Genomic DNA, 26,892 nt, shown 5'->3' on the forward strand with positions numbered 1-26,892 from the left:
AGGCATTTCTGCCCAAAAATGTATTTCGATAAAAATAAACATTCAAATGCCTCTCCTGGAAAGTACTGATGTGCGACATACGCATAGTTTCTTGAAACGGGGCACACATTTGATTTTCCCTTGTTTCAATGTTGATAATAAAATTGTATTCTTTAATCAATGTCATTGTTTGAATGTCAAGCTATCAACCTTGAAATAAAATCTGAAGTCACAGTCCAACGATTTCTGCCTGGACATTGACTTCTACTGCTGTATGAGAGGTAATGCACATCAGTGAGAACAAGTCCATCATCCAAATGCCTACCTCTATGTACTCTGCTTAACTTTGGAAACAAACTGTGTACAATTAAGCTGAGCTATCATGTTAACACATTTTGACATTGATCAGCTTCCATACTAATTTGCGTAGACTACATAAATAACATTGAACAGTAACTCCTCAAACTTTTCTTGTACAAGCTGTATGTGAAAGTAAATTCGGAGTGATTCCATGTCACAATACATTGACAAATTACGTTGCAACAACATTGAATCAACCAGTGTGTGCCCAGTGGGTAGTCCCTGTTGTGGTCCTGTGGATTTTTTTGTGGTCCTGTTCTGGTTCACAATGGTCCTGGATAGCAGGGAGCTCCATTGTATCATCAGCAAAAGTAATGATGGTGTTGGAGTCATGCAGTCGCAGGTGAACAGGGAGTACAGGAGTGGATTTAGCAGGCACCCCTGAGAGTCCCCGTGTTGAGGGTCAGCATAGTTGTGTTTTAACTGACAATCCCTGCCTTTTCTATGCAGAGATGGCTATTCTCTTTGACCTGATGCCCACTCAGATACGCAGCTACTTCCCAGAGAGCTGGCTATGGGAAGTACAACCAGTCAGGTGAGAAAAACAAAGGTTCTTGGCATAGCATAAAAAATATAAACAAACTATAAATGCAATATATCTTCTTACCTGGAAGAGATATTAAATATAGAACATTAAGGTTGACAATTAATGCAAAGTAAGTTACGTGAGACAATACTGAAAGACAGATTTAACAATTGTATTCTCTATGTTAATTGAATGTACCGTTATCTAACAGTATCTAAAAGGGGAGTGTGCTAGCCCAGTGGCCCTTGTGTCTTGGTTGACCTGAGGCCAAGTAAGTGTGTTACTGTTGTCATCAACTAGGTCAGGGCAGATTACCTTGAACAGAAATCTCCCAGACTCTCTGACCACTTGGGAGATAAAAGCTGTCGGCGTGTTCAAGAAGGAGGGTAAGTTGGTGAACAAACACTGACGCCTAGCACCACCTACAGGAGAAATTAGGTACATTTACCACAGTCATTCAACACACCAAGCAATCTTATTTTTTCATCCATATAATAGCAACTATCTTTGCTGGAGTCCTTAGCCACTATTCTACACAGTCAGTTGTACCCCTTTCACACATTGTGCCAACCCGAACCGTACCATGCAGGCTCTAGTATTTTCTCTACACATTGTCCTTTCCAGCACAGTTCCAGGAACTATGGTAGTTGTCATAGCCGAGGGAAGTAGGGTTGATGTGGGTCATTCAGCATTCCCTGATAAATCACAATATATATATTTTTTTAATTGGTCACTAGGCCTTTATCATTCCTGTAGCAGTCCTGTATGAGCTACATGGCTCCCCGCTGCCATTTTAGTTGTGTAGCCAGGCCAGCAAAGCTTGGCTCAAAACAGAAGAGTGAATCAACCCTTGGTCGCCCCGGTTTTGTTGTTAATGTTTTTCTTATTCTTCCCAGGGAGCTCAGGGATCTGTGTGGCGGACCCCATCAAGGTCTCAGTTACTCAGGCAGTGAGTGTAGATGTGCCCCTGCCCTATTCCATGGTGCGTGGAGAGCAGATCGAGCTGCGAGGCTCCGTCTATAACCAGGCAGAAGACAATATTAAGGTGAAGCCAGTAAATGAGGTTCTATTGAAATGCATTGAAAATAATAAAAAAACATTTACCTGGTATTATTCATGTCATTAGGATTGAAAACATTTATCATATAATGCATATTTTGGTGAATTTATGATGTATTTGAAGTGGAATGAAATAAGGGCCAGTATTACTGTTTTTTGTGAAGACAATATTCTATAGGATGTGCCGGTACTCAAGCAGTCAAAAATCAAGTTACTGGTATTCAGTACCGGTGTATACCTGCCCATTTTAAGTACTGATTTACTTGCATCTTATTGCTTCCATTCTTCTTTCTGTCTGTATCATCCGTGGCTAGTATTGTGTAACTCTGACCGCTGGGGCAGGGGTGTGCCTGTTCCAAGGAAAACCAACGAAAGATGACGGCATAAAGACTACCAACTGTGACAAGACCTCTCTTTTGGAAAGCGGCTCAGTTGGTCTTGTCACCTTCACTCTCATGGCCTTGGAAGTGGGGAGTCACACTCTCACATTCACCTTACACACTGACAAGTCAAGGTTCAACGACCAAATTGTGAAGACGATCCGTGTAGTGGTAAGCTTATAGGCGACTAGTTCAACTGCTGCTACTTCTGCACTTAACTGTACTAGAATGAGCGTCATCCGCACCATTATACAGTTGCGAACCCTCTGGTATTATTGAGGATATGACAAAACAAAAGGGGGGGATGATGATGCAAAATGGAACTGACACAAAATGCATCATCATCACACTTTTAGATTTTTACTAAGTGCTCTATCTTGAAAACTGATGACATGCAAAAAAATGTTTTGGACTGCATCGAGAAAAAAAAACGATAATGTGTTTTCTCAGTAAAATATCTCTTTAATGCCTCCCGGGTGGCGCAGTGGTTACGCCTCCCGGATGGCACAGCGCCAGCGCCAGCTGTGCCATCAGAGTCCCTGGGTTCGCGCCCAGGCTCTGTCTTAACCGGCCGCGACCGGGAGGTCCGTGGGGCGACGCACAATTGGCCTAGCGTCGCCCGGGTTAGGGAGGGCTTGGTCGGTAGGGGTGTCCTTGTCTCATCGCGCACCAGCGACTCCTGTGGCGGGCTGGGCGCAGTGTGCGCTAACCAAGGTGGCCAGGTGCACAGTGTTTCCTCCGGCGCATTGGTGTGGCTGGCTTCCGGGTTGGATGCGCGCTGTGTTAAGAAGCAGTGCGGCTTGGTTGGGTTGTGTATCGGAAGACTTTCAACCTTCGTCTCTCCCGAGCCCGTACGGGAGTTGTAGCGATGAGACAAGATAGTAGCTACTACAACAATTGGATACCACGAAAAAGGGGTAAAATTTAAAAAAATATATATATATATATATATATCTCTTTAACATCTTTGCAACTGCCTAATGAATATTGTGAATATTGTGAATATTGTGAATATTGTGATTACATACACGTATATTATGTACAGTATATGTATGATGTTTTAAAAGCTGTGTATTATCTGTCTTTTCATCAGCCTGAAGGCATCAGGACTGAGGACCTCAGCGGAGGAAAACTGGACCCACAGGGTCTTTATGGTATGGGCTCAATGCTATTTCACATTAGTGCTGGGACACAACATCGGCAGTCTGTGTATTGGACCTGAGTTGTGCATCGTTCTGGTGTGTGGTGAAGGAAAATAACCCTACCACAATATATCCTGCTTCACCAAAAATACTTTTCCTGTCAACAGAAGCCAACAAAGGCATATGTATAAGCTGTAGGAATTCTACTTACCAGACGTAAAGTGAAATGTATCCCTCGCTATCAAATCAACAACTGAATCTAACTTTTGTCCGAACCTCCATATGGTAGATTTTGTTGTAGGAAGTTTCATGTGAAGTGCATGGTGTAATGCCAGCCCACTGTTTAACTCAGCAGGAATATGATGTGGTTCGGACAAAAGTTGGACACAATTCACTTTAGTCTGTAAGTAGAATTCCTAGAGATTATACATATACCTTTGTAGACAGGATTTTTTTGGGTGGTTAAGCCGGCTATATTGTGGTTGGGTTATTTTCCATTGCCACCCACCAGAAAGATGCACAACTCAGGGAGTTTAACCAATACACAGACTCCCGATGTTGTGTCCTAAAGCTACTGCAGATATACAGTACATGAACTATAATATCTTTCTTAGTATACTCTCCAAACCTCTGTGTCATGGTTCTGCCTGCTTAATTTCTATCTCTATCACAGGTGGCTAGTGGCACCTTAATTGGGGAGGACAGGCTCATAGTATTGGCTGGAACGGAATAAATGTAATGGTATGGAACACTTCACACACATGGTTTCCATGTGTTTGATTCCATTCCATTTACTCCATTCCAGCCATTATTATGAGTCGTCCTCCCCTCACCAGCCTCCTGTGGATCATCACTCCTAAACAATACATATTCTGTAATGCTGGGCTGTCTTTTCTTGGAAAAACAAAACAAATTGATGAACAAAGCATTCCATTGGATGCACATGCTCCACACATAGACATTCGACTTGTTGGCCATTGTTGATATAATTTCTCCTAACTGCTGATGTATGTTCTGTGTTGTGTGTATCAGGCGCCGCCAGCAGGAAGGTAGAACTCAGTAATACCATTCCTTCACAACTGGTGCCTAAGACCTCTGTGGAACGTCTCCTTACTATTAATGGTATTTTATTCTATTCTATTGTAATGATATGGTATGCTATAGAGGTTGCACTGTGATATCTATTTGTTCCCTCAAATGTGGCAGAACTTCAACAGCAGAAATGATACAAATGTGTATAATTTCTGAAACTCTTCAATATCAAGTTATTGATCATGTCTTTAAGATCATATCAATAAGTTGTGCCGTATGATTTGTGAATTGCACCCAGTTGCTCTTTTTTTAGCCTAAAATAATTGTAGAAATCGTAATCTCATAGCCTAACCTTACCTCATTATCGTAATCTTTGTTATTGTGTCTAATTGTTATCACTCCTTCCTTTTACTCCCTCTCCATCTTGCATTTAAATGAGCCTGTATCCTCCTCACCACATCTTTTAGGTGAGATTTTGGGAGAGGTGCTGGCTATCTTGAACAACCCTGATGGCCTGCGCCAGCTTGTCAACCTACCCAGTGGCTCCGCTGAGGGCGAGATCATGAGAGTCCTCCCCATCTACTTTGTCTACCACTACCTGGAGACCACGGGCCGTTGGGACATCATGGGCCTAGAGGAACACAACAGTCCCCTGGAGCTTAAGAGGAAGATCAGAGAGGGTGGGAGATTCACTCTTTTTTTTTACACTTATTGTTTCTCTAAAATACAAATGTGAACACAACATTACATTATTATCCTGTTCTACAGGAACATGTTGTTTAGAATCCCTTGCTCCTTTGTTTGCTAAGTCCTCCGTGTGAAAAAGTTTCCTAACTTCAACATTTGGTAAAACAAAGTTGAAATAAAATTGTAATCTTTTTGTTTCATGAGCTTTGAATTGGTGTTGCTCAATTGTGTTTTTTTGTTGTTCTGTGTCGTTAAGGCATCACAAGCATCTTATCTTTTAAGAGGCCTCGTGAATTTAGTTACAGCATGTGGAAAGACAAGGAGGCTAGTACATGGTGAGTCTGCTGCTTGGTATAGGGTTGAACAGACAGAGCCTGGTCCCATACTGTGTGCTGGACCAGGAAGTTTCCCTATCATTGTCATGCCACAGGCAGCCAGCCCAATTCGGATAGTTTTTTCACTAATTGGTCTTTTGACCAGATCCGCTCTGAAAATTATCTAATGTGATTGGTCAAAGTCCAATTAGTGGGAAACATTTAAGAATTGGGCTGCCTGTGTAAATGTAGTCAAATGTAGTCATCAAATGTAGTCATCTTTTTGTTGTCCTTCTTGCTGCCAGTCAGCATATATATACAGTAAATACAGTATGGGTCAGCAACTAGGCTAGAAGAAACTCAGGGCGCTTTCTCATGCACCTCACCTTGTTGTGTTGTTGTGACCGACTCTCCTGTAGGTTAACAGCTCTTGTGGTGAAGACTTTGGGACAGGTGGACAAATACGTCAAAGTAGACAGTGACATGTTGTCTAACACCATCTTCTGGCTGATCAACAAGGCTCAAAATGAGGATGGTTCCTTCCGTGAATTCTCCTTCTGTCCCAGAGTACAGGGTGCAAGTGTAGATTCCGTGGATCAATCAGTCTTCTTCACATCCTTCGTCATGATTGGGATCAAGACTGCCATGTCGGTGGAAAATTGTGGCTTGCTGGTGAGGCTATAGCAAATGTGGAAGTAGGCTATCAAATATAGGCTCTAATATTTCCAGTACCATGTGGTAACCTAGACTTGTGTGATTATCCTCAGGAGTTTAGTTTGGCTCTGAAACGTGCTGCTGGCTACATCTCTGATCATGCTCCCCGGGTGAAAAGCCTGTATGCGAAAGCTGTGGCTGCCTATGCTCTCACACTGGACGACAGGGACAGCATGCAATCCGTGATCCTGTATGATGGCCTTGAGAAGCAAGCCAGGGAAAAAGGTACGACGTGTTGTGGAATCTGAGGCGAAAGTTACTGGATACAATTTAGAATTCAATGTAGAACATACTGTAGCTCCAAATTATCAGTATAATCTTGTGATGTCTGTACTCTTGTGTCTTCTTGTGAAGGAAACCCAGTTGAATATCGTTACTGGCATGAGATAGATGCCCGTCTGAACCCGCTAAAGCCTGACAAGGCATCGGCCCAGACCGTGGAGACCACCTCCTACGTCCTACTCACAGGCTTGATCAAAGCCAAACACAACTACGCCCTGCCCATCATTAACTGGCTGACCCAGGACCAGCGCTATGGAGGGGGCTTTCACTCAACTCAGGTTCCATAGCAATACTAACACTGGTATCAGATAGTATTTACTTTCATATTCTTTGAGCATTGGATTGAGCCTGCCTGAACAAAATGCAAAATGGGCAGGTTACAGTACGCCAGACCGGCTCAATCAAGCGCAGTTAAAGTATTTGAAAGAAAACAAAATAGGCCTACTATTTGAACCCAGGTCTCAATATACATAACAAGTATTTTTTAATTTGTCATTTAGGACATTTTGTACATAGTCCCCCCCATTTTAGGGGACCAAAACTGTTGGGACTAATTAACTTATATGTTTATTAAAGTAGTCCAAAGTTTAGTATTTGTCCCATATTCCTAGCACGCAATGATTACATCAAGCTTGTGAGTCTTCAAACTTGTTAGATGCATTTGCTGTTTGTTTTGTTTGTGTTTCAGATTATTATGTTCCCAATAGAAATGAATGGTAAATAATGTATTGTGTCATTTTGGGAGTCACTTTTATTGTAAATAAGAATATAATATGTTTTTAACATGAATGTGGATGGTACCATGATTACAGATAATTCTGACTGAATCGTGAATAATGATGGAGAAAGTTAGAGGCAAATAAGTATCATACCCCCCCCAAAAATGCTAACCTCCCCTGTTTCTGTAATGGTGAGAGGTTAGCATGTCTTGGGTGTATACCATTTGTGCGTCTGTAACTTCTCACTCATCATTACAAGTTTGTAGAGTCAGAAGCTTGATGTAATCATTGCGTGCTAGGAATATGGGACCAAATACTAAACTTTTGACTACTATAAAAAAACATAGAAGTTAATTAGTCCCTACTTTAGTCAAATCCAAAGTGCTGGAGTACAGAGCCAAAACAAAAAAAGGTGTCACTGTCCCAATACTTTCGGAGCTCACTGTATATAATATTTCATGGGTAATCAATTAATTATATGGAAAATAAGGCATGAAGTGGAAGGTGTGTGCCACTTATCTTCCACCGAGTTGCATTATTTTGCAGGGAACGCTTAGAGCCTCAAGTTAATTATCCTGCTTATACTAAGGCTATTATTTGCTGTTAGAAATGTTTTAATTTGCTGATAGAAATGTGTTCAACATCCACTGAAGTAGCTAGCAAGTTTACTTGACAGCAACAGTAGTTGCCTTGGTAACCAAGCAAGCTAGCTTAGCGAGCCAAACCATCAGTCTTCCTATTATGAAAATCGACATAGAACATGTAAGAATAAACTTCATAGCCATTGAATTATACTGTACATTATAGTAAAATAATGCACTCTCTAGCCAATCAAAAATGAGTATTCAACAATGTTGGCATTGTTGAATAGTTGTCCTGATTGGCTTAAAGGGCATTCTAGAGTGTCCATTATTTCCCTACAATGCACAGTATAATTCAATGGCTATGAAGTTCATTCTTACATGTTCTATGTATGAGCTGCTTTTGAAAGTCGAATTAAAAACTTTATTGGCATTACAGGGACGTAGTGCTGCCGTATCACGGGGTTGGTAAAAATATTTATAGAAAATATATTCTGAATAAATAAAAATAAAAATGTCATTTTTCTATTTTTTTTATTTTTTTTATTTCGACTTTATTTAACCAGGTAGGCTAGTTGAGAACAAGTTCTCATTTGCAACTGCGACCTGGCCAAGATAAAGCATAGCAGTGTGAACAGACAACACAGAGTTACACATGGAGTAAACAATTAACAAGTCAATAACACAGTAGAAAAAAGGGGAGTCTATATACATTGTGTGCAAAAGGCATGAGAAGGTAGGCGAATAATTACAATTATGCAGATTAACACTGGAGTGATAAATGATCAGATGGTTATGTACAGGTAGAGATATTGGTGTGCAAAAGAGCAGAAAAGTAAATAAATAAAAACAGTATGGGGATGAGGTAGGTGAAAATGGGTGGGCTATTTACCAATAGACTATGTACAGCTGCAGCGATCGGTTAGCTGCTCAGATAGCAGATGTTTGAAGTTGGTGAGGGAGATAAAAGTCTCCAACTTCAGCGATTTTTGCAATTCATTCCAGTCACAGGCAGCAGAGAACTGGAACGAAAGGCGGCCAAATGAGGTGTTGGCTTTAGGGATGATCAGTGAGATACACCTGCTGGAGCGCGTGCTACGGATGGGTGTTGCCATCGTGACCAGTGAACTGAGATAAGGCGGAGCTTTACCTAGCATGGACTTGTAGATGACCTGGAGCCAGTGGGTCTGGCGACGAATATGTAGCGAGGGCCAGCCGACTAGAGCATACAAGTCGCAGTGGTGGGTGGTATAAGGTGCTTTAGTGACAAAACGGATGGCACTGTGATAAACTGCATCCAGTTTGCTGAGTTGAGTGTTGGAAGCTATTTTGTAGATGACATCGCCGAAGTCGAGGATCGGTAGGATAGTCAGTTTTACTAGGGTAAGTTTGGCGGCGTGAGTGAAGGAGGCTTTGTTGCGGAATAGAAAGCCGACTCTTGATTTGATTTTCGATTGGAGATGTTTGATATGGGTCTGGAAGGAGAGTTTACAGTCTAGCCAGACACCTAGGTAATTATAGATGTCCACATATTCAAGGTCGGAACCATCCAGGGTGGTGATGCTGGTCAGGCGTGCGGGTGCAGGCAGCGAACGGTTGAAAAGCATGCATTTGGTTTTACTAGCGTTTAACAGCAGTTGGAGGCCACGGAAGGAGTGTTGTATGGCATTGAAGCTCGTTTGGAGGTTAGATAGCACAGTGTCCAAGGACGGGCCGGAAGTATATAGAATGGTGCCGTCTGCGTAGAGGTGGATCAGGGAATCGCCCGCAGCATGAGCAACATCATTGATATATACAGAGAAAAGAGTCGGCCCGAGAATTAAACCCTGTGGCACCCCCATAGAGACTGCCAGAGGACCGGACAGCATGCCCTCCGATTTGACACACTGAACTCTGTCTGCAAAGTAATTGGTGAACCAGGCAAGGCAGTCATCCGAAAAACCGAGGCTACTGAGTCTGCCGATAAGAATACGGTGATTGACAGAGTCGAAAGCCTTGGCAAGGTCTATGAAGACGGCTGCACAGTACTGTCTTTTATCGATGGCGGTTATGATATCGTTTAGTACCTTGAGCGTGGCTGAGGTACACCCGTGACCGGCTCGGAAACCAGATTGCACAGCGGAGAAGGTACGGTGGGATTCGAGATGGTCAGGACCTGTTTGTTGACTTGGCTTTCGAAGACCTTAGATAGGCAGGGCAGGATGGATATAGGTCTGTAACAGTTTGGGTCCAGGGTGTCGCCCCCTTTGAAGAGGGGGATGACTGCGGCAGCTTTCCAATCCTTGGGGATCTCAGACGATATGAAAGAGAGGTTGAACAGGCTGGTAATAGGGGTTGCGACAATGGCGGCGGATAGTTTCAGGAATAGAGGGTCCAGATTGTCAAGCCCAGCTGATTTGTACGGGTCCAGGTTTTGCAGCTCTTTCAGAACATCTGCTATCTGGATTTGGGTAAAGGAGAACCTGGAGAGGCTTGGGCGAGTAGCTGCGGGGGGGGGGGGGGAGCTGTTGGCCGAGGTTGGAGTAGCCTGGCGGAAGGCATGGCCAGCCGTTGAGAAATGCTTGTTGAAGTTTTCGATAATCATGGATTTATCGGTGGTGACCGTGTTACCTAGCTTCAGTGCAGTGGGCAGCTGGGAGGAGGTGCTCTTGTTCTCCATGGACTTCACAGTGTCCCAGAACTTTTTGGAGTTGGAGCTACAGGATGCAAACTTCTGCCTGAAGAAGCTGGCCTTAGCTTTCCTGACTGACTGCGTGTATTGGTTCCTGACTTCCCTGAACAGTTGCATATCGCAGGGACTATTCGATGTTATTGCAGTCCGCCACAGGATGTTTTTGTGCTGGTCAAGGGCAGTCAGGTCTGGAGTGAACCAGGGGCTATATCTGTTCTTAGTATCATGAAAATGATAGAATGACAATCTAAATAAATATGCAGGCTATAGCAGCCTATAGGTAGGTCCAGTGCCTTCAGAAAGTATTCATACCCCTTGACTTATTTCACATTTTATTGTGTTACAGCCTGAATTCAAAATTCTGAATTCTCATCGTCTACACAAAATACCCCATAATGAAAAAGTGAAATCATATTTTTAGATTTTTTTCAAATGTATTGAAAATTAAATACAAAAATATTGAATTTACATAACTATTCACACTCCTGAGTCAGTACATTTTAGAATCACCTTTGCAATTACAGCTGTGAGTCTTTCTGGGTAAGTCTCTTAAGAGCTTTGCACACATGAATTGTACAGTAGTTGCACCTTATTCTTTTCAAAATTCTTCAAGCTCTGTCCAATTTTCAAGTCTTGCCATAGATTTTCAAGCAGATTTTAAGTCAACATTGTAACTCGGCCACGCAGGAACATTCACTGTCTTCTTGGTAAGCAACTCCAGTGTAGATTTGGCCTTGTGTTTTAGGGTTATTGTCCTGCTGAAACGTGAATTAAGCTCTCATTGTCTGGTGGAAAGCAGACTGAACCAGGCTTTCCTCTGCGCATTGCTCCATTCTTTTGACTTTTTATCCTGAATAACTCTCCAGTCCTTAGCAATTACAAGCAGGGCCGGCCTGCTCATTAGTGAAATCAAATCAAATCAAATTTGATTGGTCACATACACATACATTACCGTTCAAAAGTTTGGAGTCACTTAGAAATGTCCTTGTTTTTGAAAGAAAATATAACATCAACTTGATCAGAAATAGAGTGTAGACATTGTTAATGTTGTAAATTACTATTGTAGCTGGAAACGGCTGAATTTGTATGGAATATCTACATAGGCGTACAGAGGCCCATTATCAGCAACCATCACTCCTGTGTTCTAATGGCACTTTGTGTTAGCTAATCCAAGTTTATAATTTTAAAAGGCTAATTGATCATTAGAAAATCCTTTTGCAATTATGTTAGCACAGCTGAAAACTGTTGTTCTGATTAAAGAAGCTGGCCGTCTTTAGACCAGTTGAGTATCTGGAGCATCAGCATTTGTGGGTTCGATTACAGGCTCAAAATGGCTAGAAACAAATAACTTTCTTCTAAAACTCATCAGTCTATTCTTTTTTTACCCCTTTTTTCTCCCCAATTGGTAGTAGTTACAGTCTTGTCTCATCGCTGCAACTCCCGTACGGACTCAGGAGAGGTGAAGGTTGAGAGCCATGCATCCTCTGAAACACAACCCAACCTAGCCACACTGCTTCTTGACACAATGCACATCCAACCCGGAAGCCAACCACACCAATGTGTTGGAGGGGACACCGTACACCTAGCGACCCGGCCCAGCACAGGAGTCACTAGTGCGTGGTGAGGCAAGGATATCGAACCTGGGCTTGAACCCAGTCTCTGGTGGCACAGCTAGCACTGTGATGCAGTGCCTTAGACCACTGCGACACCCGGGGGCCCCCGTAAGTCTATTCTTGTTCTGAGAAATGAAGGCTATATTCCATGCGAGAAATTGCCAAGAAACTGACGATCCCGTACAACGCTGTGTACTACTCCCTTCACAGAACAGTGCAAACTGGCTCTAAGCAGAATAGGAAGAGGAGTGGGAGGCCCCGGTGCACAACTGAGCAAGAGGACAAGTACATTAGAGTGTCTAGTTTGTGAAGCAGACGCCTCACAAGTCCTCATCTGGCAGCTTCATTAAATAGTACCTGCAAAACACCAGTCTCAACTTCAATAGTGAAGAGGCGTTTCCGGGACGCTGGCTTTCTTGAATGAGTTGCAAAGAAAAAGCCATATCTCAGACTGGCAAATAAAAAGAAAAGGTTAAGATGGACAAAAGAACACAGACACTGGACAGAGGAACTTTACCTAGAAGGCCAGCATCCCAGAGTCGCCTCTTTACTGTTGACGTTGAGAAGGTGTTTAAGCTTTTCACCTTCTCCACGTTGATGTGGATGGGGCCGTGCTCCCTCTGCTGTCTCCTGAAGTCCACGATCAACTCCTTTGTTTTGTTGACATTGAAGGACAGGTTTTTTTCCTGGCACCACTTCGTCAGGGCCCTCACCTCCAGGCCTACCACTGTTGTGTCGTCTGCAAACTTGATGATTGAGTTGGAGGCGTGTGTGGCCTCGAGTACAGGAGGGGGCTGAGCATGAACCTAGAGTACAGGAGGGGGCTTAGCATGCACCCTTGTGGGGCCCCTGTGTTGAGGATCATCGTAGTGTAGGTGTTGTTTCCTGCCTTCACCACCTGGGGGCGGCACGTCAGGAAGTCCAGGACCAAGTTGCACAGGGCGGGGTTCAGACCCAGGGCCCCGAGTTTAATAATGAGCTTGCAGGGTACTATGGTGTTAATGACTGAGCTTCTCCTGTGGATTAGGCGTCTATGGTGGCAGATTGACGAGAATACGTATCACTGCGGCGCTCCACCAACATTCCGTCAAAGAAATGATCTAACATAAATCATGTAGCAGATGGTAGAAAGAGTATGCAGCCTTTTCTGTAGCCTACAGGCTGGAAATAAAATGTATGAACATGCAATGAAATGGAAACGTTTTTTTCGATCAAATAGCCTAATCTGGCCCAATCAAAAAAAATGCACTGACATGTTAACAAACAACATATTCTAAAAACAGGACAGGTCAAAGTAAAATGAACAACATTGAATGTTAATCAGGCTACTCACAACTGCTGTCCAGGAGTTTCATCCCTTTCTCTAAATTGTCATGATCAGTGGTTTCAAGTTTATATCCTTCAATTTTTCACGAGCTGATCATAGCGAAAATGAAAAACTTCTGTATTTTACGCAGTGTAAACACATTGCAAATCGGCCTAGGATAACTCCTTCTGATAAAGTTGGGTAGCTGATATCAGAGCTTAAATAGTCAAATTGATTAGTCACAGGAATCAGGATTAATAAAGCCAATGCAACAGCCTGTTTTACAAACGGTGGGCCTACCACATGGATGGGAATTCATAAAATTCCATTTTGGGCAGACATGGTAGGCTACACCCCAGTAAGCACGGACGAACGCCGACGTCTTTTGGATGTCTTTCTTTAGTCCTGTCTTGACCGGACGTCTTTTGTTTGGTGTTTTACAAACGGTAGGTCTACCACATAGATGGGCATTCCTAAAATGTAATTTCAGGCGACACTGTAGGCCAGGGATGGGCAACTCCAGTCCTCTGGGGACTGATCGGTGTCACACTTGTGACCCAGCCCAAGTTAACACATCTGACACCAATAATTAACCATCATGATCTTCAGTTTAGAATGCAATTACTTTTATCAGCTGTGTTGGATGGGGAAAAAGTATGAGACCACTCCAGCCCCTGAGGACTGGAGTTGCCCATCCCTGCTGTAGGCTACACCTCAGTAAGCAAGGACCAACACTGACGCCTTTTGGACGTTTTTTTTTGGTGCAGTCCGGACCAGCCTTGATTTCCACATCCACGGACGTTGTTTTTTGGTCTGGTCCGGACCAAATCTTAACCAATCAGATTTTGTCCGGTCTGGACTAGCCTTGATTTGGCCCAAACATAGACGTCTATTAGTTACATATTTTCACGTCATTCAGAACCAAGGGCCTCCCGAGTTGCGCAGCGGTCTAAGGCACAGTGCTTGAGGTGTCAGGACCGACCGGGTTCGATCCCAGGCTGTGTCGTAGCCGGCCGCGACCGGGAGACCCATGAGGTGGTGCACAATTGGCCCAGCATCGTCCAGGCTAGGGGAGAGTTTGTTCGACTGGGATGACCTTGTCCCATCTTGCTTTAGTGACTCCTTGTGGCGGGCCGGCGCATTTACTCTGACTTCGGTCGCCAGTTGTAAGGTGTTTCACATTGGTGCGGCTGGCTTCCGGATTATGCGAACAGTGTGTCAAGAAGCAGGGTCGTGTTTTGGAGGATGATGCTCTTGACCTTCCCCTCTCCCGAGTCCGTACGGGAATAACAGCGATGGGACAAGACTGACTACCAATTGGTTATTACGAAATTGGGGAGAAAAAGGGGGTAGAATTTTTTTTTATTTCAACATCCAAAAAATACTTACTTTCATTCAGAACCTAAATTGAACCTATCTTCATAGTCAGCCTCGGTCAGATGCCGAGCAGTTGCCATACCAGGCAGTGACGCAACCGGTCAGGATTCTCTCGATAGTACAACTGTAGAACTTTTTGAGAATCTGGGGACCCATGCCAAATCCTTTCAGTCTTCTGAGGGGGTGTCTTGGTGTGTTTGGACCATGATAGTTTGTTGGTGATGTGGACACCAAGGACCTTGAAAGTCTCAACCCGCTCCACTCCAACCCTGTCAATGTAAATGGGGGCCTGTTTGGCCCTCCTTTTCCTGTAGTCCACAATCATCTCCTTTGTCTTGCTCACATTGAGGGAGAGGTTGTTGTCCTGGCACCACACTGCCAGGTCTCTGACCTCCTCCCTATAGGCTGTCTCATCATTGTCGATGATCAGGCCTACTGTTGTGTCGTCAGAAAACTTAATGATGGTGTTGGAGTCATGCCTGGCCATGCAGTCATGGGTGAGCAGGGAGTACAGGAGGGGACTAAGGACCAGCGTGGCAGATGGGTTGTTGCCTAGCCTTACAACTTGGAGGCAGCCCGTCAGGAAGTCCAGGATCCAGTTGCAGAGGGAGGTGTTTAGTCCCAGGGTCCTTAGCTTAGTGATGAGATTTGTGGGCACTATGGTGTTGAACGCTAAGATGTAGTCAATGAATAGCATTCTCTCATAGGTGTTCCTTTTGTCCAGGTGGGAAAGGGCAGTGAAGACACTTGCCAGTTGGTCCGCGTATGCTCTGAGTACACTCCTTGGTAATCCGTCGGGCCTTGTGAATGTTGACCTGTGTAAAGGTCTTGCTCACATCAGCTACGGAGAGCGTGATCACACAGTCGTCCAGAACAGCTGGTGGTCTTATTCATGCTTCAGTGTTGCTTGCCTCGAAAACAAACATAAAAGGCATTAAGCTCGTCTGGTAGGCTCACATCACTGGGCAGCTTGCGGCTGGGTTTACCTTTGTTGTCCGTAATATTTTTCAAGCCCTGCCACATCCGATGAGCGTCAGAGTAGAATTAGTAGGATTTAATCATAGTCCTGTATTGACGTGTTGACTGTTTGATGCTTCGTCTGAGGTCATAGTGGGATTTCTTATAAACGTCCGGATTAGTGTCCCACTCCTGGAAAGCGCCAGCTCTAGCCTTTAGATCGGTGCGGATGTTGCCTGTAATCCATGGCTTCTGGTTGGGATATGTACGTACAGTCACTGTGGGAACGACGTTGTCGATGCACTGTTTTCCAGTGATTGCACGTTGGCCAATAGATCCGATGGTAGTGCAATAATAAAAAAAACATAATTTCACTTTGACATATTGGGGTATTTTGTGTAGGCAAGGTACAATACAATCTAAATGTTATCCATTGTAAATTCAGGCTGTAACACAACAACATTTGGAATTAGTCAAGGTGTGTGAATACTTTCTTAAGGCACTGTAAATAGTTTTTTTCCCCTGTCTTCTCTCTCTGGCAGCGGTGCAAATGTTGAATTGCTGTAGGTGAGTGTGCAGAGGCCCGTCGATTGGGGGCTTGACCACTTTGAGCGGGTCAAATCCGACTTAACAAGAACAGCCACCTTGTAATGTTGACGCAGGGAGTCAGGAAGCAGGTGCAGGGGTTGCTAAAACAGCTGTACTCAAAACAGTTTGTTATGGACTTGGGGCTCATGTACGACACACTTGAACTCGCCCTACTGTCCGAGTGCTTAGCTGACAGAAACGCACCACCTCTATTGAGTATACTGACAAACTGATCCACCGCATGAACCTTATCATCACACCAACGAGACCTAGGATCCAAATTTACTGCGTGTCTGCCTTGATGTTCATAAATCTCCACGGACCCCCTCTTGCACAGTGGAACCACTCTTGCGCAGTGGAACCCAGAACGATATGTGACCACTTCATTATGGTTCTGTCCTTTCAGCACCATGATTCAAAGGGCGCTCAAGTCGCTTAAAATAACCCTCATCAAGATCTGTTGTCTAAGCATAGTAGTCCCACTTATTATGATTATTATTTCAAATAGAAGAGTATCACTTCTTACAATGATGCTCGTTTAGTAGGCTTGAAGTTAGATCAAAGCTAAATCAATGTCTCGTATGATCACGTAACCTAATGAATAATTGGTATTTTACATAGCCTAACAAAACGGAATATAATAGCATATACTGTAGCATAGTAGGCCTATAATATGTTACACCAATGTGGCCAAAACTAAACATGGCGTGCCACTAGGCAGGATTTAAGCTTTAATTTAAACAAAATAGGCCTACAAGAAAGGCTAATAGTTTGTTAACTCCACATGCTTTAATTTGTTCACAAAACAGTAATTCAAGAAGATCTAAATGCATATTCCCATGAAGCTGATTGAGATCATTTGATTGGCAGGCATGTAGTTTGGAGATTTCACCGGTAAAACGTGAAGAATTATCATTCCCATTTGACAGTGATGATGGCTTATTTTGAAATGAGGTATTCCTAACTTGATGTTTGATGGTATATTGAGATAATATGTGTGGGCGTAGGGACACGTTGCAATTGGAAGATACATTTTATGCATAGGCCTATTCTATAATGATATTCACAACCCAGTATCACAGATTATTGTGAAAAAGATATAAATTACTTATTGGAAATTTGTGACAGGCACACGAAAAAGTTGATTTTGTTAATGTCCAGTACACAATTTTGTGTACAGTGCCTTTCAATCACAGATAAAGACAGTAGGTTACTTAAGACAGAAAAGATAGGAGGGAGGCTGTTCGGGGAGGATGGGTTGGCGTATAACGCAAACGTCAAACAACCCAAAGGTTGCGTGTTTGAATCTTATCACAGACAACTTTAGCATTTGAGCTAATTAGCAACTTTGCAACTACTTATTACTTTTTAGCCAGCATGTTACCTAACCTTAACCCCATAGCCTAGTTAGCCTCCTAGCTAGCCTAGCTAACATTAGACACCTTGCTAGCCTAGCTAATGTTAGCCATATCAAATTGGAATTCGTGTAATGTACACAAATGCGTTATGAAGAAATTAAATCATGTAATACACACAAAAACTTTTCAAATAAGTAATTTGTGACTATTTCACAATAAACTTTAATAGTGTGTTGGATATTAGGTCAGTACTAACTTTGATTGAGAAATTATGTTTTTTTTTTTTCTTTGCTCTCTCACCTATAAACATGGCAGTACACCACTGTTGGCATTGTTGACTTCGATGTTCATAATAGCAAGCTAGGACTTAGCAAGCTTGATGGTTATTTCAATCAGCTGTGTAGTGCTAGGGAAAAAAACAAAATGTGGGGGACCATTGGGGGACCCAGGCCCGAGTTTGGGAAACCCTGTTCTAGAGAACTGACATGAGCATGATGCTGCCCATTTCCTCTTCAATTTAGCTTATAAAAGGCCTATTTTGTTTGAAGGTGATGTGTAGGAACTAGAACGTTTCAGTGATATTTCTGCTGTGCGCGGAAATATCACTCTAGGCTGATAAGCTTATTCTTTGCCGTGTTATAGCCCTATTGGACAGGTATTACTAGAGACATTAGTTATGTAATTGTTATCCAAGCATGTGCAGTATTCCAGAGGACGATTCACACAGGATTCGTTTTTCCAAACTCCCCCCGTAATTCAATTTTTTGAACTCCTATGACGGAAGCCTGGAGGTTTTACTCTAGGCATGAAGATAGTTCAAAGTCATGTGTATAAGGTTACTCGGATAAACTCGTGCTTGCCTGCCAAATCTAGCTGGTTGATAAAATGAATCAGGTTATTTACAACTGGACTTGGAGCGAAAACCTACATGAAGGTAACTCTCCAGGAACAGGGTTGGAGAACCTGTTCTCTTCTCTGGGTTCCGTAGAAATTGAGAGATACAGCATTGCGAAAGCCTATAGTGTTGTGTATTGATGTGACATACTGATATATAATGTCACCGCGTCAGTAGAGGAATGTGGGGCTTGTTACACGGACAATGATGGAGTAAAGACATGGTGAAGTTTACCTCTGAGTTTGGTTGATTTAATTCAGTATAAAATCTTATTAACATAGCACAAGTTGTAAGTATAGGATTAAACAATGGTGAAGATGACAGCGTTTGAAAACTACAGTTAAATCTGAAAAGTGAGTTAGCGTAATCAAGATGGAAAACAATGTGCCAAAGTTTGACTGCTACCGTGAGCCTGCTACGCTAGGTCCATGCTGGACCAGGTGGTTGATGACGTTTGAGCTGTTCGCGGATGGTAAAGGATTAATACTATCCATTGAAGTTGATGCTGTTACAAAACAATGGAGGAGAGCTTTGCTTCTAGATCGTGCTGGGACAGCTGTGCAGGACATTTTCTCCACACTCGCAGACACTGGAGAACCAACAGACTAAGTCAGGGCTGTGGCTGCGTTAAATGCATACTTCGTGCCACATGTAAAACAGCTTTTCCGAGTGTCACGTTCTGACCTTAGTACTTTTGTTCTGTCTTTGTGTTACGTTTGTATGTCACCAGACAGGACTGTTTCGTTTTGTTCGTTAATTTTGTTATTTTTGTATTGATTCAGTGTTCAGTGCTTCCTTTAATTAAAATTATGAACACTTACCACGCTGCGCTTTGGTCCTCGTCTCTTCCTCCCGAATACGATCGTTACAGAAACACCCACCACAAAAGGAACAAGCAGCGTGGTAACGGGCAGCAGCAGCAGAAGCAGCGATCGCAGGACTCCTAGACTTGGGAGGAGATTCTGGACGGCAAGGGACCAGGGGCACAGGCTGGAGAATATCGCCGCCCCAAGGCTGAGCTGTAGGCAGCGAAAGCCGAGAGGCGGTGGTATGAGGAGGCAGCACGGCGGCTCGGCTGGAAGCCCGAGAGGCAGCCCCAAAAATGTATTGGAGGGGGCACACAGGGAGTGTGGCGAAGGCAGGTAGGAGTCCTGCGCCAACTTCCCGTGCTTACCGGAGAGAGAGAGGGACCAGGCAGGCACCGTGTTATACGGTGGAGCGCACGGTGTCTCCGGTGCGTGTGCATAGCCTGGTGCGGTACATTCCAGCTCCTCGTATCAACCGGGCTAGAGTGGGCATTGAGCCAGGTGCCATGAAGCCGGCTATACGCATCTGGTCTCCAGTTCGTATCCTCGGGCCGGTGTACATGGCACCAGCCTTACGCATGGTGTCCCCGGTTCGCCAGCACAGCCCAGTGCAGGCTATTCCACCTCGCCGCACTGGCCTGGCTACGGGGAGCATTCAACCAGGTAAGGTTGGGCAGGCTCGGTGCTCAAGAGCTCCAGTGTGCCTTCACGGTCCGGTCTGTCCAGTGCCACCTCCACGTACCAGCCCTTCGGTGGCAGCCCCCCGCACCAGGCTGTCTCTCCGTCTTCTCCCTACAGATGCTCCCCTCCGTCCAGTGCTGTCAGAGCCTTCCTCCTCTCCAGCGCTGCCAGAGTCTCCCGTCTGTCCTGAGCTGCCAGAGCCGTCAGTCTGTCCTGAGCTGCCAGAGCCGCCAGTCTGTCCTGAGCTGCCAGAGCCGCCAGTGTGTCCTGAGCTGTCAGTCAGCCAGGAGCTGCCAGAGCCGTCAGTCAGCCAGGAGCTGCCAGAGCCGTCAGTCAGCCAGGAGCTGCCAGAGCCGCCAGTCAGCCAGGAGCTGCCAGAGCCGTCAGTCAGCCAGGAGCTGCCAGAGACGTCAGTCTGCCAGGAGCTGCCAGAGGCAGGACGTCACCACTGACCTATTGGGTTCACTACCAACAGGACACTCAATACTTGTAGTTGTATTACAGCAGATATTATGAAAATGATATCATGCAATCTGCTACCGCAGAAAAGGTGATTGATAGTTTGGAGACTATTTTCAGTCATCATGGTCTACCATTAACAATCTGATCTGATTTTGGCCCACAGTACATGTTATCCCAGTTCCAGAACTTCTGCCAGGAAAATAGGATACAGCATGAAAAAACGATGCCAAAATGGGCACAGGTAAATGGTGAAGTGGAGTGGAAAAATGCCTCCTTCATGAAACGGATTCGCATTGCACAAGCTGAGGCTGGACTGGAAGCAGGAGCTATGCAAGTATGTCACAGTCTACAGGTCCATTGATCACTATACCATGGGCAGGAGCCCAGCTGAGCTCATTTTCTAAAGGAAAATGAGGTGGAAGCTTCTGGATATAGCTATACCACAGTGACCTGGAGACACAGGAATATGATGCTCAGCAGAAAGGGAAATCCAAGATCTATGCAGGCAACCATTGCAGAGCCAAACACTCTGACGTGGACATCGGAGACCAGGTCCTCCTAAAACAGGACAAAACACACAAGTTCACAACAACCTTCAAAAGAAACCACACACTGTGATCAATGAAGAGGGAAACAATGTGGTTGTTCAATCTCCAACCAGGACCAGGTATTCAAGGAAAACAACATTCGTAAAGAGGTATACAATTGAGGAGCCAGATCCACAACCAAAGGACACCACACAACTGAAAGAGACTGTGGAACAGAGTCCTACTCTGATACATTACATAGAGTCCAACCAGACTATCTGTGAGGGATCACCACAATGACCACGGACACCCAAGCCAGTCAAGCCTCACAGACAAATTAAACTGCCACAGAAGTTAACAGACTTTGTCATAAACTAATTATCCTGTACTGCAAGGGGTAAAGAAAATGAGAATAAACTGAAAAATGACAAGTACAAAGGACTAATGCGAAGACTTTGAATGTTTGGTATGTTGTGAAAAAGGTGCAGAATGTTTTGTTACATTAAGAAATAATAATAATAGTACTGTTTTGTTTTGCTTAGAAGTAAGCTTTAAAATTAAGTCCATTAGGAGAACAGAAATAATAAGACACTGAACATATTTCAGTTGTTTATTGGTAAAAACAAAGGTTTCTATATAGGTAAAGAACTAGTGTTGTTGTGTATGTCAGGTTGACGTTGAAGTTCATATCCAAGTAAAGGAGGGATGTCATGTATTGATTGATGTGACGTACTGATATATGACGTCACCACATCAGTAAAGGAATATGGGACTTGTTACACGGACAGTGATGGAGTAAAGACATGTTGAAGTTTAGCGCCTGAGTCTGGTTGATTTAACTCAGTATAATATTTTAATTTAGCACAAGTTGGAAGTATACGATTAAACATATACATAGTTTGAATACGGATAAACTAAACTACAGGAATGTTTTGTTAGCACAGACTGGAATATGTTCCGGGGTTCTTCCGATGGCATTGAGGTGTACACCACATCAGTCACTGGCTTCATCAATAAGTGCATCGATGACGTTGTACCCACAGTGACTGTACGTACATACCCCAACCAGAAGCCATGGATAACAGGCAACATCCACATTGAGCTAAAGGGTGTATACCTAGTCAGTCACACAACTGAAATGTGTCTTGCCACATTCAACCCAACCCCTCTGGATCAGAGAGGTGCGGGGGCTGGCTTAATTGACATGCACAGTGCCTGGGGAACAGTGGATCAACTGCCTTGCTCAGGGGCAGAACAACAGATTTTTACCATGTCAGCTCAGGGATTTGATTCAGCAACCTTTCGGTTACTGGCCCAACGCTCTAACCACTAGGCTACCATAGAGCTGCTGCTTTCAAGGAGCAGGACTTTAACCCCGAAGCTTATAAGAAATCCTGCTATGCCCTCCGACGAACCATCAAACAGGCGAAGCGTCAATACAGGACTTATACTACACTGGCTCCGATGATCGTCAGATGTGACAGGGCTTGCAAACTATTACAGACTGCAAAGGGAAGCACAGTCGAGAGCTGCCCAGTGACACGTGCCTACCAGACGAGCTAAATAACTTCTATGCTCGCTTCGAGGCAAGAAACACTGAAACATGCATGAGAGCATCAGCTGTCCCAGACAACTGTGTGACCACGCTCTCCGCAGCCGATTTGAGTTAGACCTTTAAACAGGTCAATATTCGCAAGGCCGCAGGGCCAGATGGATTACCAGGACGTGTACTCCGAGCATGCGCTGACCAACTGGCAAGTGTCTTCACTGACCTTTTCAACCTCTCCCTGTCCGAGTCTGTAATACCAACATGTTTTAAGCAGACAACCATAGTGCCTGTGCCCAAGAACACTAAGGTAACCTGCCTAAATGACTACCGACAAGTAGCACTCACGTATGTAGCCCTGAAGTGCTTTGAAAGGCTGGTCATGGCTCAGATCAACACCACTATCCCAGAAACCCAAGATCTACTCCAATTTGCATAAGCCCCAACAGATCCACAGATGATGCAATCTCGATTGCACTCCACACTGCCCTTTCCCACGTGGACAAAAGAAACACCAATGTGAGAATGCTATTCATTGACTACAGCTCAGCGTTCAACACCATAGTGCCCTCAAAGCTCATCACTAAGCTAAGGACCCTGGGACTAAACATCTCCCTCTGCAACTGGATCCTGGACTTCCTGATGGGCCGCCCCCAGGTGGTAAGGGTAGGTAACAACACATCCGCTATGCTGATCCTCAACACGGTGGCCCCTCAGGGGTGCGTGCTCAGTCCCCTCCTGTACTCCCTGTTCATGACTGCATGGCCAAGCACGACTCCAACACCATCATTAAGTTTGCCGATGACACAACAGTGGTAGACCTGATCACCGACAATGATGAGACAGCCTATAGGGAGGAGGTCAGAGACCTGACCGTGTAGTGCAAGGATAACAACCTCTCCCTCAACGTGGTCAAGACAAAGATGATGATTATGGACTACAGGAAAAAGAGGACCGAGCACGCCCCCATTCTCATTGACGGAGCTGTAGTGGAGCAGGTTGAGAGTTCCTTTGCGTCCACATCACCAACAAACTAACATGGTCCAAGCACACCAAGACAGTTGTGAAGAGGGCACGACAAAACCTCAGAAGACTGAAAAGATTTGTCATGGGTCCTCAGATCCTCAAAAGGTTCTACAGCTGCACCATCGAGAGCATCCTGGTTGCATCATTGCCTGGTATGGCATCTGCTCGGCCTCCGACCGCAAGATACTACAGAGGGTAGTGCGTATGGCCCAGTACATCACTCGGGCCAAGCTTCCTGCCATCCAGGACCTCTATACCAGGTGGTGTCAGAGGAAAGCCCTAAAAATTGTCAGACTCCAGCCACCCTAGTCATACACTGTTTTCTCTGCTACCGCATGGCAAGCAGTACCAGAGCACTAAGTCTAGGTCAAAGAGGCTTCTAAACAGCATCTACCCCCAAGCCATAAGTGTCCTGAACATCTAATCAAATGGCTACCCAGACTATTTGCATTGCCCCCCCCCCCCCCTTCTACGCTGCTGCTACTCTCTGTTATATATGCATAGTCATTTTAATAACTCACAAGTACATATTTACTCAATTACCGCAACTAACCGATCCCCCCGCACATTGACTCTGTACCGGTACATCCTGTATATAGCCTCGCCATTGTTATTTTACTGCTGCTGTTTAATTATTTGTTACGTTTATTTTTGTATTTTTCTACTTATCTGTTTTTTACTTAACACGTTTTTCTTCTTAACTTCTTAAAGCATTGTTGGTTAAGGGCTTGTAAGTAAGCATTTCACTGTAAGTTTCTACACCAGTTGTATTCGGCGCATGTGACAAATAAAATTTGATTTGTTTTGGATGCACGGTTCTGACTGACGGCCTGGTGGCCGGCATGCCTGGCTGTGCCCCTCCCCTCTCTCCCTCCCTGGCTAGCCGCTTCTTTCTTTGCTGTAAAAGTTGCGAGAGTTGGCGTTCTCGGAAGTAGCCTATGGCAACTAGCTAGTTTCCTCCATTGCAAAATACTGACTCTTAGGACTCGATCCCTAGCGGAATGGAGGCTTGAGGAATGGACTCCCCACCACTAGTCATGGCACATACCTTCCACGTTGTTCAATAATTTCCATAACACATAGCCCCTTGTTGATTATCCCTTTTAGCAGACGCTGTTATCCAAAGCGATTTACAGTCATGCATATATTTTAACTGTAAGTCCCAGGAATTGAACTGACTATTCTGGTGTTGCAAGTGCCATGCTCTACCAGCTGAGCTACAGAAGACCACTTACAGAGGACCACCTACACCTTCTTCATCACACTACTGTATGTCATCTCTACACAGGACACTATTCTCACCCTGGAGGCTCTGACTGAGTACAGCAAAGTGGTCAAATATACCAAGCTGGATCTGTTGATCGAGGCATCCTACATAAAGACGAGGGAACAACTGGGGAAAATTGTGCTCACCCAGAAGAAACCTGTGGGCAAACCAATAGAGGTAAGGGCTTACCTCCACCCTCACACGCTGTGTGACCCCAAATTTACACACTGCCTGCAAAAAGACCACTTCTTCTCAATGAGACCATCTTTTCCTTGGGTTTTCCTGTGACTATGATGTATCGGGTCAATGATATTTGCAGTATAACCTGATCATGATCTCAATCATTTATGTACTGATGTAGTTTCTTCAGCATCTACCCCTATGGTACATTTCATACTGATCTTTACTAAATGAACCCTGAAGTTGCAGTACAGACTATATTATATCTCTCATGTGCTGTGTTTGTATGTTTCCTCGCTATTTTCTGTCTCCCATCTAATTCATGATTATACAGTCATACTGTGTCTCATTTTAACAGGTGACTGAGGATAAAGATGTCAGAGTGTCCACAGGCTTTGGTACAGGAGTCTCCATTGTCCAGGTAAGTTCCATCCATCCTCTGTTGCGTTACTCAATGTCCTTCTAAACAGAAGTTGATTATGGGCTCCCGAGTGGTGCAGCAGTTTAAGGCACTGCATTTCAGTGCAAGAGGCGTCACTACAGTCCCTGGTTTGATTCCAGGCTGTATCACATCTGGCTGTGATTGGGAGTCCCATAGGGCGGCGCACAATTGGCCCAGCGTCGGCCGGGTTAGGCTGTCATTGTAAATAAGAAAATGTTCCTAACTGACTTGCCTAGTTAAATGAAGTAGGTGAACCCTTTGGAAATACCTGGATTACTGCATAAATTGGCCATAAAATTTGATCTGATCTTCATCTAGGTCACAACAATAGACAAATAGTCTGCTTAAACTAATAACGCACGACAAAATTATACTTTTTCATGTCTTTATTGAACACACCGTGTAAACATTCACAGTGCAGGGTGGAAAAAGTATGTGAACCGTTAGATTTCATTACTGGTTGACCTTCCTGGCAGCAATAACCTCAACCAAACGTTTTCTGTAGTTGCGGATCACACCTGCACAATGGTCAGAAGGAATTTTGGACCATTCCTCTTTACAAAACTGTTTCAGTTCAGCAATATTATTGGGATGTCTGGTGTGAACTGCTCTCTTGAGGTCATACCACAGCGCCTCAATCGGGTTGAGGTCAGGACTCTGACTTGGCCACTCCAGATGGCGTATTTTCTTCTGTTGAAGTTTTGGGTCGTTGTCCTGTTGCATCACCCAACTTCTTTTGAGCTTCAATTGGCGGACAGATAGCCTAACATTCTCCTGCAAAATGTCTTGATAAACTTGGGAATGAATTTTTCCGTCGATGATAGCAAAGCAGCCCCAAACCATGATGCTCCCGCCACCATACTTTACAGTTGGGATGAGGTTTTGATGTTTGGAAGGCACAGCACACCAACAACTCAACTGTAGTTTCACCTGTCCACAGAATATTTTGCCAGTAGCGCTGTGGAACATCCAGGTGCACTTCTGCAAACCTCAGACGAGCAGCAATGGGTTTTTTTGGACAGCAGTGGCTTCTTCCGTGGTGTCCTCCCATGAACACCATTCTTGTTTAGTGTTTTACGTATCGTAGATTCGACAACAGAGATGTTAGCATGTTCCAGAGATTTCTGTAAGTCTTTAGCTGACAGTTTAGGATTCTTCTTAACCTCATTGAGCATTCTGAGCTGTGCTTTTGCAGTTATCTTTGCAGGATGGCCACTCCTAGGGAGAGTAGCAACAGTGCTGAACTTTCTCAATTTATAGACAATTTGTCTTACCCTGGACTGATGAACATCAAGGCTTTTAGAGATACTTTTGTAACCCTTTACAGCTTTATGCAAGTCAACAATTCTTAATATTAGGTCTTCTGAGATCTCTTTGGTTCAGGGCATGGTTCACATCAGGAAATGCTTCTTGTG

General features: G+C 44.3%; 1 protein-coding gene across 1 annotated transcript in view; it reads left to right on the forward strand.

Moving 5' to 3' along the window:
• LOC139411242 (complement component 5) overlaps nt 1-26,892 on the forward strand; it is a 65,182-nt gene that overhangs the window by 31,985 nt on the left and 6,305 nt on the right. Inside the window, exons 18-30 of the mRNA XM_071157276.1 lie at nt 790-874; nt 1,166-1,251; nt 1,762-1,910; nt 2,239-2,475; nt 3,398-3,458; nt 4,479-4,568; nt 4,946-5,158; nt 5,422-5,500; nt 5,899-6,151; nt 6,247-6,418; nt 6,548-6,753; nt 24,877-25,032; nt 25,394-25,456. Coding sequence (XP_071013377.1) covers nt 790-874; nt 1,166-1,251; nt 1,762-1,910; nt 2,239-2,475; nt 3,398-3,458; nt 4,479-4,568; nt 4,946-5,158; nt 5,422-5,500; nt 5,899-6,151; nt 6,247-6,418; nt 6,548-6,753; nt 24,877-25,032; nt 25,394-25,456 — 1,850 coding nt within the window. The remainder of the gene's footprint in view (nt 1-789; nt 875-1,165; nt 1,252-1,761; nt 1,911-2,238; nt 2,476-3,397; nt 3,459-4,478; nt 4,569-4,945; nt 5,159-5,421; nt 5,501-5,898; nt 6,152-6,246; nt 6,419-6,547; nt 6,754-24,876; nt 25,033-25,393; nt 25,457-26,892) is intronic.

The sequence above is a fragment of the Oncorhynchus clarkii genome, chromosome 6 (genome assembly GCF_045791955.1).
Source record: "Oncorhynchus clarkii lewisi isolate Uvic-CL-2024 chromosome 6, UVic_Ocla_1.0, whole genome shotgun sequence".
In the NCBI taxonomy this organism is placed as follows: domain Eukaryota; kingdom Metazoa; phylum Chordata; class Actinopteri; order Salmoniformes; family Salmonidae; genus Oncorhynchus; species Oncorhynchus clarkii.